Genomic DNA, 20,466 nt, shown 5'->3' on the forward strand with positions numbered 1-20,466 from the left:
GAGGAGTGACGTAGTGCAAAGAGGGTGACGCAGAGGCTCACGTAGAGCCTGCGTCAGCCTTCTAAGCCAGGAGGGGAAGACACAGTAGCTGGGAGGAGCCCACGCAGTAGCTGCATCAGCAGTCCAAGCTAGCATAGAGGCAAAGGGGGGCAGATCAGGCCTATGTAGTGCCCGATCATCTTTCTCAGCCAGGAAGGATCGATGCTGAGGCTAGGGGGAGCACAGGTTAGCAGCAGAGGTAGCTTCAGCATCACGAGGCTTCCAGACTGACCAGGATGTCAGTGTTTGGGTAAATTCAATTACTCACTTCTCGGTAACTGAGTTGCAGTGCAACAGTTAGCAGTGGCAGTGCTATGGGCAACATGATGCAGCATGTTGAGAGGGACATGTAGTACAGATGTGGCAGTGTCATGGGCAGCAGTGCAGGGGAACTGAGGCAACAAGCCAAGCATCAGCATAGGTACCGATGCAGAGGATCAGTGTGATGCTTCTATGGTGAGGCATTACTAGAGCACATTCCTCGCTAAGAGGGAGTGTTGATTTTTGGTAGCGTCAGATGTGCTCTAGCCATGACATTTGGTGGAGAGGCTAAGACACATGAGATATCGAAGACCCAGAAATCGTTTGGAGAAATTCCAAGATGAAGAGATATTAAAATAATTAATATTTTTAATGAGACCTTAAGTCTAAACTTAAGAAAAGTAAAATATTAATGTGTATTAATATAATATGGGTGAGAAAGTTCTAAATAACGAAGATCAAGCCAGATCTAATCTTAGTCGTTGATTAGGGACTTAATCTCAATCGTTGAATCGTCAACAGGAAAAGTATAAGAGGAGGTTTGAGGGTCAGTGGGAGAAACACCAAGAGAGATCAAGAATTTGATTTTCTGGGGAAAGGTTTGCTGAGGAAATTGAGTTAGTGATCAGTTGTAGTGAGGGGCAGTTCAGCAAGGTATTTCGATCCAAAGTTGAAGGATACATATCAGAGAAGCACAGAGTGCCAGAAGCGGCAGCGCAAAGGCTGACGCTGGGAGGAAGAGGCTACGTTGAGGTGATTTAGTGGGACAGACTGAGAGCTGATTCGCTAACACAGAGCCAAAGAGGGTGATGCAGTTCCTAAGAGGGTGACGCAGTTCCAGAGGAGTGCGTGGAGCAGCTTTCACTGTCCAGCACAAGGAACAACCAGAGTCACTGTGGGATTGTTCATTCGGTTGCTGATCAACCGGAATATCTATCTTTGGATAGAGGTATTGCTGCCAAGGATATTCTCTAAAGGTTGAGCCATTTCTGGCACCCTAGTTGTATTCAGAATCTACTTAATAATAAAACTCTCATATATGTTGCACCGGTTTTCCCACATTGGGTTTTTCTGGGGACGATTGTCCAAAAATAACGATGTCCCTTTTGTTGTCTCAGTTTATTTCAGTTGTTGATCTGTATATTTGTAAAGGTTCCATTTGTGTTTACTTCGATATTTATGCACTTAAATAACTTGTTAATGCAAAGAACAAGTAGGAGATGGTAAACCAAAAAATGCAGTAGGGGTTATTGATGTGTTAGATTTAGGAATTTTCACATTAAAGACTTAATCTTGGCCGTTGAAGTCTCAACATGAAAAGTATAAAAGGAAGGCTTGGGGTTCATTTAGAGACACACAGAGAGATTGAGGAAATCGATTTTCCGAGGTGAGAAGTTCTTAGGAGGAAAATCGATTGGGTAGATCTTGCAGTTGAGGGGCAGGGATAGTAGCTTTTAGAGAGAGTGATTCTTAGCCAGAGATACATCAGCAAAGAGAGGCAATAAGTGATCCAGAGGCCTTGATGTAGAGGCTAACGCAGGGCCAGAAGGGCCACACAGAAGTAACGCAAAGGCAGAGAGAGAAAGTTGAAAGTCAGAGTAGAGGGTCAATTTCAGCAGCCGGAAGCCGGGGTGTGAGACGAGGACGCTGAGAGCAATGACTCTGAACTTCTGATCAAATTCCCAGCTAGGTGACGTAGTGCCTGCAAGGGTTGACACTGGGACAATGTAGAGGCAGTGCAGAGCTAGCGCAGTGCCTGCCAGGGGCATCTCATCCAGTAGCCGGAACAGCCAGAACTTTTTCTCAGTGATTGTGTGAGGTAACTCACAAAGCTTCTGCCAATATTTCTCTCTATAACTGAATTACCCTATGAGGTATTCAGTGATGTATTCAGATTTTGCTACTGCATAATAATATAACCCTCAGAGCTGCTTCACCGGTTTCCCGCATTGGGTTTTTCTGGGGACTATTGTGTCCAAAAACAATTGTCCTATGTATCTTGTTCTTTGCTCAGTTTTTTGTTTCATGTAATAGAATTTAAAGTAGTGTAGGCTGCAGAAGTACTTTGCTTCAGTATTTAGAGAATAACTTGATAATGTATATTAAAATCAAATAGGTGAAATAGATTCAGATTTGTTGCAGTAGAGGTTCCTTGAGGAGTAGGAAATTTCACAAAGGAAAGTTTGAGTCTCCCGCCTGAGAAACTCGATGCTAAACAACCAAGTAACTCGGCTAAGTAGCTCGAGCAACACAAGTGAATTCGATGTGCAAAATGAATACCCTCAAATGGGGAGTTATTCCTCCTTATATCTTCATGGGCCTTCCTTTCCCCATGTGGGCCCCTCTCCAAGCCATTCGATTCCCCTCCAAAGGTAATTCGAATTGCCCAAGTGCCCAAGTGTGTTTTCCCCGTGTCGGTGGTCCCCACCTTCCACTAGCAATCTAATTCAACCTTCTTTTCTCCTAAGTTCCCAAGCCAAAAATGCTTGGGTTCCTTTACTCATCAAAATTTATGCAAAATTGTGGAGAGACCAAAACCTGTTACAAATTTATTTGGGAAGGGACATGACAATTTCCATGTGCACTGCCATGTGAACAAGAAGATCAACCTAAGTGTTCATCGGTTGAGCATTTCTTTGTGCCCTCAGCTGATGTCAAGGAAGTGGACAAAAATTCCTCCATTCAGCTTCCATGACTGCCCTCCCACATCTTCTAGGATGATAGATCTGATCCCAAACGAAGGGAAATTTTCTTCCTGTATTGGGGTATTAAATTTCAGCCACTATTACTTGCCTTCTCTTGTGCAATTTATACATTATCCTGCAAATATGACACACCATTGGAGAACTATTTCTTATAATCCATCTCACTATGCCATAAATACACAAATCTACATCATAATGTGATTTGACAAGCTCATTTTCTAAGTTTTTCATTGTGTCATCTTATTGAGTTACACAGAGTATGCTGATGTTCACTATGTACTGTCTGATTTCTCTTATCTGGAATTTTGAGCAATTGTTAAATTCATAAAATTGTCCTCAATGCAGCTATAGAAGAGCATGTGATTTGAATGCAAAAATGTTGACTAATGCAATCCAAGATCATAAAATGAGATTGATCTTTAAAAATAATTTAATAAAAAGCTTCCAGACAGTACAATACCAGTTGATAATCTGCCAAGGTGTCGTGAAATGCTTCCAAATCCACCAAAAGATACAGGAGACTGTATTCCACTGGCATCACCAACCTTCATTGACAATGAAATCCATATGAAAGTGTTTCACGAAAAGACAAAGCTATAAATTTGGTCAAGCTATAAACATGAAAGCAATATTTATTGCTGGATATAATAAAGGAAAAGAAAAATTTCTTGCAGTAAGATATTTGAACTGAAAAAATCATGCTTCTAAATATGCAAAAGGCCACCAGTAAAAACATTTCTTCCAAAGAATGATGTCTCACTTAAGCTGTAATTATAGGAGACATTGATGGGAAAATAGGAAACTCACAAGTGACCATATTGAAAGAAAATTAATTGTGGAGAAAGGAAATTTAATTGTGATGGTGTTTTCTCTTTACAATGTGTAGAAGGTTGGAGTTCACCTTTACCTTGCTTGTTATACTAGTATTGTGTTATAAGATTTGATATCTGAACCTGTTATCCCACATATTGACTGGGGTACTACTACTGAACTTCTTCACTAGTCTTTGAATATGAACTTTGACAACAGGGGTGTCTATCTGCATTCATCAATATGAATGAGAAGGAAGATTTTGATGACATGGCATCATATTTCTTGAGCAGTTATCCTCATTCTGATTTCCAGGCATTTTCACATTTTTCAAGGAAGTTCACTTATCGAGGCAGCTCACATATCCTGAGGTGTGGACCACACCTTCCAAGGCATTTTTTCTGGGCTATGTGCATGCATGGACAGCCTTCTCACAATCTATGTTAATAATCATTGAGTGCTCTCTTCATTGGTTGCTTACCAGCCTAGATCCATCTTAACCCGGATCTATCAAGTGCCGAGAGAGATCCAATCTCTCGAGGTGCAAACCTCCTTTTGCACCTCCCCCATCTCTTTCTCTCTCTCTCCCTCTCCCCTCCATCTTTGTGCTTCCCTCTCCCTCTCCCCTCCATCTTTGTGCTTCCCTCTCTCTCTCTTTCCTTTCTCTCCCCTCGTCTTCTCTCTCTTCCCTCCTCTCCTCTCTCCCTCACTCTCTCTCCATCTTGCCCTTGTCTGTAATATTCCTAGGGAATTTTTATAGTGAATAACAAAGAAAACATAGGCATAAAACCACGAAAATCAAACACATGAGTCAGACCATGAAATTTCACCAAAATCTGCATTGCTAAGTCGTTTTATTATAATAAGATGGTACAATGTGGTGTTGGAAAGAGCACACTTGGACTTTCTCAAGGCAAGCTAAGCCCAAATTAACAATAAGAAGTCGTTCTCAACTCTGTTGTTGCTCTCTCTCAGCTCTGCGCTGAAACTACTCAGAAAATATGTTGTTGGCTGCAAAGAACTACAGCTAGGGCCTCCTCAGATGCTAAAAAAATCCGGGAAATTAACCCCAAGGTCTTCACCAATAACCCACAAAAACCCACAAAGGAATTGGCCAAATGTTGACCATGGAATTTTGTCCCAATTATCCCCTAGCTCCTCTAGCTGTTGGTTGAATTGGGGCCCTTGTTTGACCGCTCAATTATGCCCACAAAATTATGCCAAATTAATCTTGGCCTCTTCTCGATAAATCTAGAAAAACCCACAAAGGGTTTGTCCTAGTATTGAAGCTCCAAAATTGACCTCCAAATGCTTGGCCCTCCTCCACAAGCAGAAAATGTACCCTGAAACAAATGTTGTGTTTGCTGCTTAGCCAAAATGCTGGAAAATCCCCCACAACAATTCCCTAGCCTCCACCTTAAGTTTCAGCCCTTAACTCCACTCCACAACATCCAAGCGTGCCTTCTCCAAGAGTTGTGCAGTCCATGTACTGTTGCTGCCAATCCTCTCCACAAACTCGCACTCCCTCCTACTGGTACAAACTGGTATAGGTAGTGTTGTCGCACAGATTGTCACGACAACGCTCAGACCGGGGGCTGTTACCCTAATCCTTGATCTCTCCATTTAAGTCGTCTCCCGCGGCTAAGGGGGGTAGACCCTATGGGACAATGGATAACCAACTATTGACCAGTTGGGTTGGGAGACACAACAAGGGGAAACAAGCACTTGATTGATTTTAGAAATTAATAGACCAGTGCCTTATGGAGTTAATGATTAAATGATTATTTATCAAATGCTGCAGAAATATAAACTCATTAACAATAATTTACCATCAAATAACTCAAACAAAGATTAACTTTTACTAGATGCGAGATAATCGATAAATGCTCAATGGCTTAACAATATTCCAACAATTAAAATTCGAAAGATTAAATGCTTTAAATAACCACGTAATTTTAAATGCTAACCAGAGATCACATTCATATGGCTAATCTTTAAATGATCATTTAAGCATGTTTAACCACATGAAAATGATAAATATTAATCCCACATCAAAAATCTATTAGCCTTAGTGAAATACACCAAAATTTGGAAATGTGACAAAATATGCTAAGACTAAATGTGACACAAAAATATTTCAGGAAAAACAACTTTTTATGATTATATATATATATATATATATATTTATGATTTTCTAAGCTTGAAATGAAAATAAAAAAAACTAAAATCTAAATAAATCTAAAACTAAATAAAATTAAAATCTAAACAAAAAAACTCTTTGCGTTTTTTTATAATTTTTATGATTTTGATATTGTTTATTAAATAAAATAAATCTAATTCTAAAATTGAACTACATAAAAAGTCTAACTCTAATCAAGATTTATTAAAACATAAATCCGAACTAAATTGAATGAAAAATCGCATTTCTAATTATTATCAAAAAATTTAAATAAAACAAAATGACATGAGACAAATCTAAAAGCTAAAGCCAAATTTACGTTGCTGACTAAAATGAAGATATATAAAAAAGAAGATACGCTAATTCATAAAATCTAACGATGCTAACCCTAAGGAGGAAAAATTCTAAACTAGTAATGAAAATCTAAATTTAATCTAAATCCTAACTATACAATGGTTAAATGAAATCTAAATGATGCCAAAAAAAATATTTAACAACGAATGTTTTGAGTTTTGTTATGTTTTTAGGTACGCGTGAGGAGCTGAAATCTGTTCGACAGAGGACAACAACGTGGGGTGCAGTGTTTGCGTGGAAGTGAAAGGCAGAAGGCGTGGAGATGGATGTAAAGGCTGGAATAACTGCGTGAAGGCTTTTGTAGGCCTAGACGATGGAGAAGAAAGTGCAGAGAAGGAGAAGGAAAGGCTCACGACAGGCAGCAGATGGATGAAGGGAAAAACGCATGAAGGGTGGCAAAACACGCGGCTGGATGGCAGCAAGAGAAGCTGGAAGAACAACATGCAGGAAAGAGGGGCTGGCGACGAGATGATAGAAGACAGATTTGCGGTTTTGATGAGAGATGGGGGTAAACGGAGGAGGAAGGAACTGCGTGGAATGCAAATGGAGATGCGGATCAGGGAGAGTGAAAGCAAGGGAATGAAGCGTTGTTTGCAGGTGCGAGGATAGTGTGAGGAGCAGAGGAATGAGCAGTGTGAAGGCTGAGAAGTATGGAGAGCAGAATAGAGCTACGTGAGGGAGAGAAAAGGCTGCGCAGAGAGGAGCTAAGGAAATGCAGCGAATCAAGATGAGCTGCAGAGGTGGAGCGAGGATGTGAAGAATGGCTGCAGCTCTTTTAAAAAAAAATAAATTTTTTAGGCAGCAAAAAAATTTGAGATCCAGGCAGTAAACAAAAAATTGAACAGAAGCCCAAAAAACCCTTAAAGATTTCCCAGAAATTTCTATTTAAGATGTTATACTTCTGGCTCAGATTTATCAATGAAACCCTCTCAAAGACTTCCTGATCTGAAAGTTACAGAAGTTGAAACCCTTGGACAACCGAACAGTGCTCCTGTAAAAACTGGTTGTGAGGTCAAATCTTACCCTCAAAAGGGCCTAGATCTAGCTTCCAACAAGAAACTCTTCCTGTAACCTGCAAAAAAAACAAAAAAAAGACCAGAGGCAAAATATGCAAGGAAATAACTCAAAATTTAACTAAATTATTATAGTATGCACAGATTTTCGACTCTTAAACAGCCAGATTTGTCAATAATCCACAGTGATATTTTCAGAATTTTAGATTTACTATGAGATAATTTAGAAAGCCTCTCATGCATTCAAAAATAAACTTAAATGATAGACCCAAAATCGAAACTAGCTGGGCTCTACAAGAGAATGCTTTTTGGGAATTGGCTGGTTCAGCCGAGAACTTCCCCAAACGCTTGTTGATCCTTACAATCTAGATTTTCCTGCACAGCTCACTTCAACCATCAATAAAGAGGGAAAAAACAGTAGTAAAATCCAGGTCTAATGGAGATACCTGCCATTATTTTTAGAAAGTTTATTACCATTCAAACCCTAGTGAGTAAACAAGATACCTGTGTTCAACATCACTCTTCACCAAGCTATTACTAATGGCTGAAAATAAAATTATGCAGAAAATAAAGCAGCTTACAGCATTTCAGGAGAGTAACACCAGCAAGATTTCAACCCCAAAGTCTTTCTTTATTGCACAAGAAAAAGTTTAAAAGAGAGCTTTCTTTAGCACAAGACTCACAGATCGAATGACCTCAAATGACCCCTAGCACCCTATTTAAAGGAAAAATTCCCAACAGCTAGTTCGAGTGATCCATGTCAAACTAATCTCGACTGTCGATGAGGGTCAAGATTTCTTTTAATCTCATCCGTCGGCTTTTTAAATGCGTTTTAATATAAAAAATTAAAATTATGCATTTATTTACTCAAAAACTTGACTTATTATTATTTTATTATTATTATTATTATTTTTTTAAGTTCTATTTTATTTTATTATTTTAAATTTTTATTTTTTTGGATCCTCGAACTTAGCCTTTGCAAAAATTACCTAGGACCTAGGACTTAGGACTTATGAGGGGATTAAAACATCTTCTAACCCTTAAGATACTTTACATCATGACTTTTACAATTTTACATCTCAAGGGGGAAAACCCATTTGACATAAACCCTCATAGACCACCTAGTTCTGCGACCAAATATAATCTAGCAGATCAACACACTATGATTCTCCTAAGATTCTAATGACAAAATTCATTCCGGCTTTGGGGTTACGCTGAAGGAAAACTCTGCTGATCATGGATCGGTGAGACGAAAGACCTTCCGGAACGTAGATTGTCACTAGAAACTTAGGTCCACCTAGGCAATTTACATACATGACTCAGATCTGCTAAGATTATTTACAATTTACACATGCAGACTGGGTTTACAACATAACACGATCAAGTTGATGAAGACAGTCGAATGGCACGGATATATCAATCAAGCGCTATCCCTTTTGCGAAAAATGGGGGTGTACTGCTATGGGTAGTTGATCCGTAGTGGTCAACATATGGCTCTACTTGGGGACACGTTGCTGCACTGTAGGAATGTGAGAATCCAGAATCTTCATCCACGCAATGCACAACAAAACATAAGTAGCGTCCATCCAAAAATCATCATTTAACATTAAGCACATGAAAGATATAAGCTCTTCATTTATTAACTATCTAGTAACAAGGAAAGTAAATCTAATCCTAAAACAGAAATAAAACGCTGAAATGACAAGGAGTAGGGTTAGAAATACAATACAAAGGATGCCCCATGGTATCAGATATCATCTTTGAAGAACAACTTGAGCATTTGGCCATTTGCAGGTAGATCAAGTGGTTCGCCATCCAATCTGCTCAAGTGGAATGAGTTTGGTCCAGCTATATCTCAAATGATGTACAGCCCTAGCCACAAACTGTCGAACTTCTTATTTTTTCCTGATTTTTCATTCTTGCGATCCCAAAGTACCATATCTCCCACCTGGAAAGATCTAGATCGAGAGAATTTACCAAAGCTTTTCTTAATGTTAGATTGATTTTTACATATAGCATCAAAAGTTGTCCTACGAGCTTCATCTAACACCACAATCTGATCTATTCTATTCTGAACAACATCTTTATTAGTAGAAAAACGCTAAAGGAGCTGATAAGCTGGCAATTTCAGGCGCATAGATAAGGTTACATCCAAGCCATAAACTAATTCAAAGGGATATTTACCAGTAGCTTTCTTCTTAGTGATCCTATATGCCCATAAAGCATACTTGATTTTTCTATCCCATGATCTCTTATTATCTCCTACTATCTTCTTGATAATGGTTATGAGATTCTTGTTACTTGATTCAGCCAGACCATTACCCCGAGGATAGTAATTTGATGAATGAGATAAGATAATGCCATATTTGAAACAGAAAGATGAAAACTCTGAAGAACTAAAAGCCTTGGCATTATCAGTAGTGATCTTAGCAGGGACACCAAATCTAGTAATGATATTATTTTCAATGAAATCTATAATAACCTTTTCAGCGGCATTCTTAGCAGGAATGGCTTCAACCCATTCAGTGAAATAATCAGTAGCAGTCAAAATCCATGAGTAGCCATTGCTAGAATTTTCATGGAACTTCCCGATGAAGTCCAGACCCCAATACTGAAAAGGTGCCTCTACAATGACAGGTTGCAGGGGCAGGGCAACAAGCTTCTGTTTCCCAGTGAACAGCTGACAGACTTGACAAATTCTAACAAACTTATGCACATCAGAAAAAATTGAAGGCCAATAATAACCAGCTCTCAGAATTTTGTAGGCAGTAGTTCTAGCAGCATAGTGCCCACCACAAAATCCTAAATGAAACTCAGAGATTAATTTCTTGGACTCAATTTTATCAACACACCTAAGTACTATGCCCTCAGGATTTCTCCATCCAAGGCCATCCTTCATAAGGCAATACTTAGTGGCTTTTAGTCTAAGAGCCCTTCTCTTATGAGCAGCTAAATGATTAGGACATGTAAGATTCATCAAGTAATAAACGATGTCCTTGTACCACTCATGCTCTCCTAATCTTTGCAACTCAGGCGAAGATAGATCGCTAAGACAAAACAAACCAAGAGTCTTTTCGTTGCCTTCAGTCAACATTTGAGTCAAACCTTGGCCTCTGACTAGCTTGGTGGGTCTAATCTCTAAATCATATTCTTGTATTTTAGTAACCCACCTAGCGCGAGTCCCTAAGCAATCAGTTTGAGTTAATATATCTTTAACAGCAGAATGTGGGACGGAAGCTATGATTTTAGAATAACCCACATAAGTTTTGAAGTGCTTAAGAGACTTGACCAAGGCATAAGCTTGCTTTTCCATGGTATTGTACTTTAATTCAGAATTTTGAAGCGCTCTACTCATGAAAGCAATAGGCTACTCGTGACCATCTTTATTCTTTTGTAACAGGACACCAACAATGGTATCTTCGGAAGCGAAAGAAAAAATCATGAAATCCTTGGAATAATCGGGACTAACTAAGACAGGAGCTCTTGCAATAGCGCATTTGATTTCTTGAAAAGCCTTTTTGCCGTCTTCTTGCCAAACAAATTTTACATCTTTCTTCAGAAGACTTTGAATAGGCTTAGCTATTTCTGCGTAATTTGGAATAAACCTTCTAAGAAAATTTGTCTTTCCAAGGAAAGACTGAAGGGATTTAAGATTATGAGGAAGAGGAATCTTTTGGATTGCTTCAATTCTTTCAGGATCAATCTTGATTCCATCCTTAGAAATGATATGGCCAAGTAATTTCCCTTCGGTTACTCCAAAAACAGACTTAGCTGGATTCAAAGAAATCCCGTATTCTCTACATCTATCGAAAACCTGCCTAAGATGATTTATATGACTGATACCATCTTTAGAAAATACAGTAAGATCATCTTGGTAAATCTCAATAAATTTCCCGATTAACCCCTTGAAGGCATAATCCATAGCCCTTTGAAATGTAGCCCCAGCGTTGGTTAATCCAAACGGCATTCTAATGTATTCAAAAGTACCCCATGGTGTGGTGAATGTGGTTTTATGACGATCTTCCTTTTTAACCCATACCTGATTATACCCAGAAAAACCATCTAGCAACAACATCATTCCAGAACTGGTTACTCTTTGCAGCAAAGTCTCCATGTTTGGCAAAGGGTAATTATCTTTCTTGCATGCTAGATTAAGATTTCGAAAACCGACACAAAGCATTATCGTACCATTCTTTTTCCTAACAATCACAAGATTTGAACGCCATGTTGAATGCCTTGTTTGAGTGATAATTCCTGCCGCGAGCATTTTCGCAAGCTCTTTCTGAACCAAAGGGGCTAACTTAGGATTAATCTGCGTAAGCTTCTGGCGAAAGGGTTTAGCATTTTCATCTTTTAAGGGGATAGTATGTTCCATGTCATCTTCCCTATAGCCCTTTAATTGATCATAAGAAAAAGCCAAAACATCTCGATATTCGCAAAGTAAACTAGTTAACTTTTTCCTTTCCTCCACACTAGTACCTTTAGCAATTTTAACAATCTTTGGGTTCTCAGGAGTACCAACGTTTATCTCGAGATATTCACCTGGGTCCATTTTATTTTCTTCTTTCAACTTCGTGGCATCATGATGATCAAAGTGTTGCTCTAAGGCAACCACATTCCTAGGAGTAGGATTTATGATATGCTCATGATTTAAAGATCCATCCTCCTCAGAATCTATCCGGAAATCCTCAAACTCATCCAAACTATTAAGAAAACGAATGACTTGCTTTTCATCATTAAAGACTTGCCAATGCTCTGAGTTATCTGGAATAGATGGTCTAAATATTACTTCCATTTTGATCTTATCCTCAATTAGCTCATTAGATAACTGGAAGGTAGTAGCAGCTATGGCAAGTTCATCCACCAAACTATTTTTCTCTCTTGGGATAGCTTCGAGGTCAAAGGCATCAAAGTGTTCCATAGTATCCCACACAGCATTTTGATAATTCCTTAATCTTTGATTTTTGCATGTGAATTTATTTTTAAGTTACATGATAATTAAATCAGAATCCCCCTTAATGCTAAGCAACTTAATTTTCAAAGACTTCGCCAATTCAAGACCCAACAATAAAGCCTCATATTCAGCGACATTGTTGGTTGCTTCAAATTCTAATCGATAGACGAACTTGAAAATGTGATCAAGGGGAGACTTAAGCATTATTCCAACACCTTTACCATGCCTAGACGATGCACCATCAAAGTACATGTACCAAATTCTATCATTGAGATCCTTAATCTTATCATCAGGAGGAATTATGAAATTAGACATGATAACGTAATTCCCAATGTCAGATTGCTCTTTAATTATCTCGTTGTGAGGTCTCTTAGGATATTCAACATGGAATTTTCTTTCGGGCTCTCTATTAAGTCTTACAAAACCATCACCTCTAGGAGAAGGAATCATAGCATATGACCAATTCATTTGAATACTTCCTCCTAGATCAGAGGCCCACTTTCTGGATAAAAGCATACCCCAGGCATCAGGCACATCAACAACAACAATATCCATAATAATCATGATGTCTGGGTAAACTGATAGATGAACTTGTAAATCTTTGATCAAACCATGCACTTCAATTTTCTTAGAATCCATGGCACATATATTATAGTAGGGTCTAGAAACTCTTAAGTTAAGCTGTTCCATAACCCTTTTAGTCATGACACAAGCTGATGCACCAGAATCCAACATGCAATTATTCAATTTATATCCATTAACTAACAAGGTGATAAAGAAAGGCTGGTGATCTTTGTTATCCGCATCTAAGCTTTGCAAATATATGGGACCATCGTGATAGTCAACTTCCTAGGTCTTCTTTTGAGAAATATTTACTTGAGGACCCTGAATAGCTTTTAGTAACTTATCTCTTTGGGAAGGGATTTTAGCAATCTTGGAGACAGGAACCCAGATTTTCGCATTGTTAAACCAACTTCCCAAATCGACATCCAATCCAGAGTTTAAACCAGGGTTAAAATTTCGAGGGGGAATTTGATTCCCACTCTGATCTTTATCCCTTCTTTGATAGGTTAAACCTTTATCTCTAGCAATTTCCATGATTTGTTCTGGAGAGGGTTTTTCACCATATAACTTGGCCAAAATGTCATCTTCATTTTCAAGGTTATTTATACTAAAAGCTGATGAAGGATTCATAACGTCACGACTATTTTCCTTGACCTCAATCCAATTATCCATAGACAAAGGAAACTTGTTACCTACTACATTTATTTGATCACCTGCCCCAAACATTCCATTATCTAAAATTCTTCTAACAATGGGACAAGCAGCCTCTTCATGAAGAGCATCACAAACCCGATAGTAAGGTGGAGTATTATCGACCAAATTAGTAAGCGGATTAGGAGGTCTTTGCTCACTAGATTGACCCTTCTTTTGCCAGTTGTTATTTCTGTTATTATTATTTCTAGGTTGGAAATTTTGCGTTTGCGCTCTTTCCATTTGGACCAGCCTATTCTGCAAAGTAGCTATCTCCTTGTTATGATTAATTTCCATGCTTTCGATCTTTTGGAGTAATTTCTGAACAAGCTCGCTCTCAGGCTCTTGAACTGCCTTTCCTTTAGGTTCTTTTAGTTTTGTAGTAACCCTATCGAAACCTGGGATCTTAGACTTCCCAAATACCGCCTTGTCCTTTTCAAGCTCTATTGCTAAGACTTGGCAATCCCTATAATCATTAAGTTTAGCATGCCTTAATTCATAAGAGGGCTCAGGACCAAAGGCATCGATGTAAAAATCTCGAAGAGATTTGTCGGTAGATTTATTATCTTGAGGTAATTCTTTAATAATGTCATTAAACCTTTTGTTAAACTCTTCAACGATTTCATTCTCTCTCTTTTTTATTAGGCTAATAGCTTTCATGAGGTGTCTTCCTTCTCTCTTATCTCCATATTTTTCCTTAAAGGCATCAATGATCGATTGTAAGGAATTAAATGAATTCTGAGGCTTTTCTGCAAACCAATCATGAGCATCGCCCCCCAAGGTTAAAATAAAAAGAGTCATTCTAACATCCTCATGATTGAAATCAGCAGATCTTGCGTACTTAGCCATCCATATACTAAAATCTCTCAGATGTGAATTATCACTAATCGCGTTATCTCCCTGAAAGCTCGGCAACTTATCTATCCCAAGTGATGGAAGATCATTGGGATACCTTTGAATGTTAGAAAAATCGCAAGGGGCATATATATCCATGATGTTGTGCCCAACTAGACTAGCAAAAAGCAAATGGATATCAGAGAGGGCTTCTTGTCCGAGGTTAACAAGAAGTGTACGAGAAGAGAGTTTGTGTAATCATACCTTGAGATCCCTTTCAGGATCAGGAGCAGGATTGCATAGACTACTTGGATGTCTTCTAGTATACACTCTTGCAGATGATATATGAAGTGGAGTCGCCACCCAGATAGGAACTGAAACACGGAAAAGCTCGAAAGGAAAGGACCAAGGACAGAAAAACTCTATCCTTGGCAGTGGCGCCAAAAAATGTTGTCGCACAGATTTTCATGACAACGCTCAGACCGGGGCTGTCACCCTAATCCCCGATCTCTCCGTTTAAGCTGTCTCCCGCGGCTAAGGGGGGTAGACCCTATGGAACAATGGATAACCAACTATTGACCAGTTGGGTTGGGAGACACAACAAGGGGAAACAAGCACTTGATTGATTTTAGAAATTAATAGACCAGTGCCTTATGGAGTTAATGATTATTTATCAAATGCTGCAAAAATATGAACTCATTAACAATCATTTACCATCAAATAACTCAAACAAAGATTAACTTTTATCAGATGCGAGATAATCGATAAATGCTCAATGGCTTAACAATATTCCAACAATTAAAATTTGAAAGATTAAATGCTTTAAATAACCACGTAATTTTAAATGCTAACCAGAGATCACATTCATATAGCTAATCTTTAAATGATCATTTAAGCATGTTTAACCACATGAAAATGATAAATATTAATCCCACATCAAAAATCTATTAGCCTTAGCGAAATACACCAAAATTTGGAAACGTGACAAAATATGCTAAGACTAAAGGTGACGCAAAAATATTTTAGGAAAAACAACTTTTTATGATTTTATAATATATATTTTAAGTCTAAAAAAAAAACTAAGATCCTAAATAAAAATCTAATCTAGAACCATAAAGAAACTTTCATATATATATATATATATATATATATATATATATATTTTATGATTTTCTAAGCTTGAAATGAAAATAAAAAAACTAAAATCTAAATAAATCTAAAACTAAATAAAATTAAAATCTAAACAAAAAAAACTCTTTGCGTTTTTTTATAATTTTATAATTTTTATGATTTTCATATTGTTTATTAAATAAAATAAATCTAATTCTAAAATTGAACTACAGAAAAAGTCTAACTCTAATCAAGATTTATTAAAACATGAAACTGAATGAAAAATCGCATTTCTAATTATTATCAAAAAATTTAAATAAAACAAAATGACATGAGAAAAATCTAAAAGCTAAAGCCAAATTTACGTTGTTGATTAAAATGAAGATATATAAAAAATAATATACGCTAATTCATAAAATCTAACGATGCTAACCCTAAGGAGGAAAAATTCTAAACAAGTAATGAAAATCTAAATTTAATCTAAATCCTAACTATACAATGGTTAAATGAAATCTAAATGATGCGAAACAAAATATTTAACAATGAATGTTTTGAGTTTTGTTGTGTTTTCAAGTACGTGTTAGGAGCTGAAATCTGTTCGACGGAGGACGACAACGTGGGGTGCAGCGTTTGCGTGGAAGTGAAAGGCAGAAGGCGTGGAGATGGATGTAAAGGTTGGAATAACTGCATGAAGGCTTTTGTAGGCTTGGACGTTGGAGAAGAAAGCACAGAGAAGGAGAAGGAAAGGCTCACAACAGGCAACAGATGGATGAAGGGAAAAATGCGTGAAGGGTAGCAAAACACGCGGCTGGATGGCATCAAGAGAAGCTGGAAGAACAGCGCGCAGGAAAGAGGGGCTGGCAAGGAGATGACAGCAAACGGATGTCCGATTTTGATGAGAAACGGGGGCAAACAGAGGAGGAAGGAACTGCGTGGAACGCAAATGGAGATGCGGATCAGGCAGAGTGAAAGCAAGGGAATGAAGCGTTGTCTGCAGGTGCAAGGATAGCGTGAGGAGCAGAGGAATGAGCAGCGTGAAGGCTGAGAAGTATGGAGAGCAGAATAGAGTTGCGTGAGGGAGAGAAAAGGTTGCGCAGAGAGGAGCTAAGGAAATGCAGTGGATCAAGATGAGCTGCGGAGGTGGAGCGAGGATGTGAAGAATGGCTGCGGTTCTTTAAAAAAAATTTTTTTTTTTAGGCAGCAGAAAAATTTGAGATCCAGGCAGTAAACAAAAAATTGAACGGAAGCCCAAAAAACCCTTAAAGATTTCCCAGAATTTTCTATTTAAGATGTTATACTTCTGGCTCAGATTTATCAATGAAACCCTCTCAAAGACTTCCTGATTTGAAAGTAACAGAAGTTGAAACCCTTGGACAGCCGAACAGTGCTCCTGTAAAAACTGGTTGTGAGGCCAGATCTTACCCTCCAGGGCCTAGATCTGGCTTCCAACAAGAAACTCTTCCTGTAACCTGCAAAAAAAACAAAAAAACCAGAGGCAAAATATGCAAGGAAATAACTCAAAATTTAACTAAATAATTACAATATTCACAGACTTTTCGACTCTTAAACAGCGAGATTTGTCAATAATCCACTGTAATATTTTCAGAATTTTAGATTTACTATGAGATACTTTAGAAAATCTCTCATGCATTCAAAAATAAACTTAAATGATAGACCCAAAATCGAAACTGGCTGGGCTCTACAAGAGAATGCTTTTTGGGAATTGGCTGGTTCAGCCGAGAACTTCCCCAAACGCTTGTTGATCCTTACAATCTAGATTTTCCTGCACAACTCAATTCAACCATCAATAAAGAGGGAAAAAACAGTAGTAAAATCCAAGTCTAATGGAGATACCTGCCATTATTTTCAGAAAGTTTATTACCATTTAAACCCTAGTGAGTAAACAAGATACCTGTGTTCAACATCACTCTTCGCCAAGCTATTACTAATGTCTGAAAATAAAATTATGCAGAAAATAAATCAGCTTATAGCACTTCAGGAGAGTAACACTAGCAAGATTTCAACCCCAAAATCTTTCTTTATTGCACAAGAAAAGGTTTACAAGAGAGCTTTCTTCAGCACAAGACTCACAGATCGAATGACCTCAAATGACCCCTAGCACCCTATTTAAAGGAAAAATTCCCAACGGCTAGTTCGAGTGATCCATGTCAAACTAATCTCGACCGTCGATGAGGATCAAGATTTCTTTTAATCTCATCTGTCGAATTTTTAAATGCGTTTTAATATAAAAAATTAAAATTCTACATTTATTTACTCAAAAATTTGACTTATTATTATTTTATTATTTTATTTTTTCCTTAAATTTTTATTTATTTATTTTTTAAATTTTTTTAAATTTTAAATTTTTATTTTTTTGAATCCTCGAACTTAGCCTTTGGAAAAATTACCTAGGACTTATGAGGGGATTAAAACATCTTCTAACCCTCAAGACACTTTACATCGTGACTTTTACAATTTTACATCTCAAGGGGGAAAACCCATTTGACATAGACCCTCATAGACCACCCAGTTCTGCAACCAAATATAATCTAGCAGATCAACGCACTAGGATTCTCCTAAGATTCTAATGACAAAATTCATTCCGGCTTTGGGGTTATGTAATATTCCTAACCCAAAATATTCCTCACATCCCAGCAAAAACTCCAAGCAAGGTATCCTGTAATATTCCTACCCCAGAATATTCCTCAAATCCTAGCAAAAACTCCAACCAAATATGTGCAAATGATATAATAACCCAGAAGTGATAAAATAACAGTGGAACGTCATATAATAATGTAAACCAGAAATATAAGCATATACACAAGAAATGCAGCGAGAAATGCTAAGCCATTTTATTATACTGAGCAATAAAATGAGTACAAGAGGTGATTAGACAGATGGCACCTCGACTTGCACAAGGCAAGTGAAGAAATACTCTCAGAATGACAAGAATGGCCTCTCTGCGTGGATGCTGCTGCTGCTGCTAGAAAACAAATGATGATTTGGGGCTGCTCCCCTCCTCGGAAAAAGCTAAAACTCTGGATTCGGGCTCTACTCAAGAAACCCAGAAAAACCCAGAAAGCTTTCCTGGAATGGCTGACCCCCGAAAAACACCCTCTTGGGGTTTTGCGCAGTTCTTCAATGCTCTGCGCTGCCACTGAAGAAAACCCCTCTAAACTCTGCCTGAAACAATAACTGAAACGTTGCCAAAAAATCCTCCAACGAGACAAGAGCTGGACCCCTGCTCAATCTCCCAGCATAACTCCAATCTAGCACTACAACCAAAAAGAACTGGGTCCCTCTCCAAGTGCTGCGCAGTCCTCCAAAATGCTGATGAAACTGCTACTGAAATGCTGATAAAACTACTGCTGAAATACCGATGGAAATACCTTGCCCGAGCAGGCACTCGAAGTCCCTCGGGGCTAAGGGTGAGATCTTTGAACGGAGACACTCAATGCACTAAACAGTGCTGCAGACCAGCTAAATAGCGAGTGTGCTCAGAAGTCGAAACGACTAGCTCAAAATGCACATAACTGAATGATCCAAAATGAGGGGCTCCTCTCTATTTTATAGCCTCTGCCTCTTCTTGCGTGATTCCCCTCTTGCCATGTGTTCTTCCCTCCTGCGCAGTCCCTCCATGTGTCTACGTGGGCTCCATTTTTGCGTCCCCCTTTGGCCCCCTTGGCTCCCCTTTAAGTCACAACATTGTGCTACCTAGGAAGTGACTTTTTATTCTAAAGTGAGTTATGTCCCTCTCCCTCACTTTTTATTCACAAATAACTATAGAAGGAAAAAATCAAACAAAATCGAATATTCCAATTAGCCATGGCTAATTAGGAATATTACAATCTCCCCTGGCAAAATGTTGCTTGTTCTCAAGCAACTGAAGTGATGGATGCTGTAAGATCTTCTCACTCTCCCAAGTGGCATCCTCATCCGGCAAATTCTTCCACCTCACCAAGAATTCCCGGACAATCCTGCTCCGCAGCTGCCTCTCCCTGGTATCAATGATAGCCTCCGGCTGCAATACCAAATGCCCCTCGTCATCCATGGGTGGTACTCATCTGTTATTGTCACTTGCTGCCCCAATGCCTTTTTCAGGCATGATACATGGAAAACGTTATGAATCTTGTTGCCTTGGGGCAGCTCCAACTCATATGCAACCTGTCCAACCCTGCGTATCACCCTGTACGGCCCATAAAAGCGGGGCTTAAGCTTCTCAGCCCCCTTCTGTTTAGTGACGACTGTCGGTATGGTTGTAACCATAGGTAGACCATGTCCCCTACCTCGAACTATCTCTCCACCCGACCCCTGTTGGCATACAACTTCTGCTAGTTCTATGCTGTAGCCATGTTATCCTTGAGAGCTCGGAGAATATCCTGACTCTCTTGGATCCATATCTTGGCTCTGGGAGCCTTGCTATCACCAAACATCACGTCAGCAAAAGATAAATGATGATACCCATATAAAACATAGAATGGTGACATACCAATGGACATGTGATGTGAAGTATTGTAGCAATACTCCCCTAGATGCAACCACCTCAACCATGCTCGTTGCTGCCCACTGACATAGTTACGCAATTAGCCCTCTAGCCACTTGTTAACTATCTCTGTCTGCCCATCCTTCTGTGGGTGATAACTGGTACTCGGTGTCAACTCCATCCCCACCAACCGGAAAAGCTCCTGCCAAAACTCGCCCATGAAGCGATTGTCCCTATCACTGACGATGGTCTTAAGAAGAACATGTAGCCTGAAGATCTCTCTAAAGAACATCTCGGCCACCTGTGCTGCTGTATAGTGTGCAGATATGGCAAAAAAGTGTGCGTACTTTGTCAATTGGTCAACTACGACAAAGATGCAATCCTTGCCCTGTACCATGGGCAACCTTGTGATGAAGTCCATCGAAATACTCTCCCATTTCCCCTCCGAAAGGGGAAGAGGCTGCAATAAT

The 20,466-nt window shown here is 38.8% G+C and overlaps 1 protein-coding gene across 2 annotated transcripts in view; it reads right to left on the reverse strand.

Moving 5' to 3' along the window:
• The window catches only part of LOC149262256 (Lycopene beta/epsilon cyclase protein), a 638,941-nt gene that overhangs the window by 190,925 nt on the left and 427,550 nt on the right, over positions 1 to 20,466 (reverse strand). For both annotated transcript variants that reach the window (XM_089423779.1, XM_089423775.1), the window contains exon 11: positions 3,466 to 3,550. In XM_089423779.1, the coding sequence (XP_089279905.1) occupies positions 3,466 to 3,550 (85 nt within the window). The remainder of the gene's footprint in view (positions 1 to 3,465; positions 3,551 to 20,466) is intronic.

This window comes from Pinus tabuliformis, chromosome 6 (assembly GCF_031772625.1).
Source record: "Pinus tabuliformis cultivar Carrire ecotype Pingquan chromosome 6, CPIR1, whole genome shotgun sequence".
Taxonomy (NCBI): Eukaryota; Viridiplantae; Streptophyta; class Pinopsida; order Pinales; family Pinaceae; genus Pinus; species Pinus tabuliformis.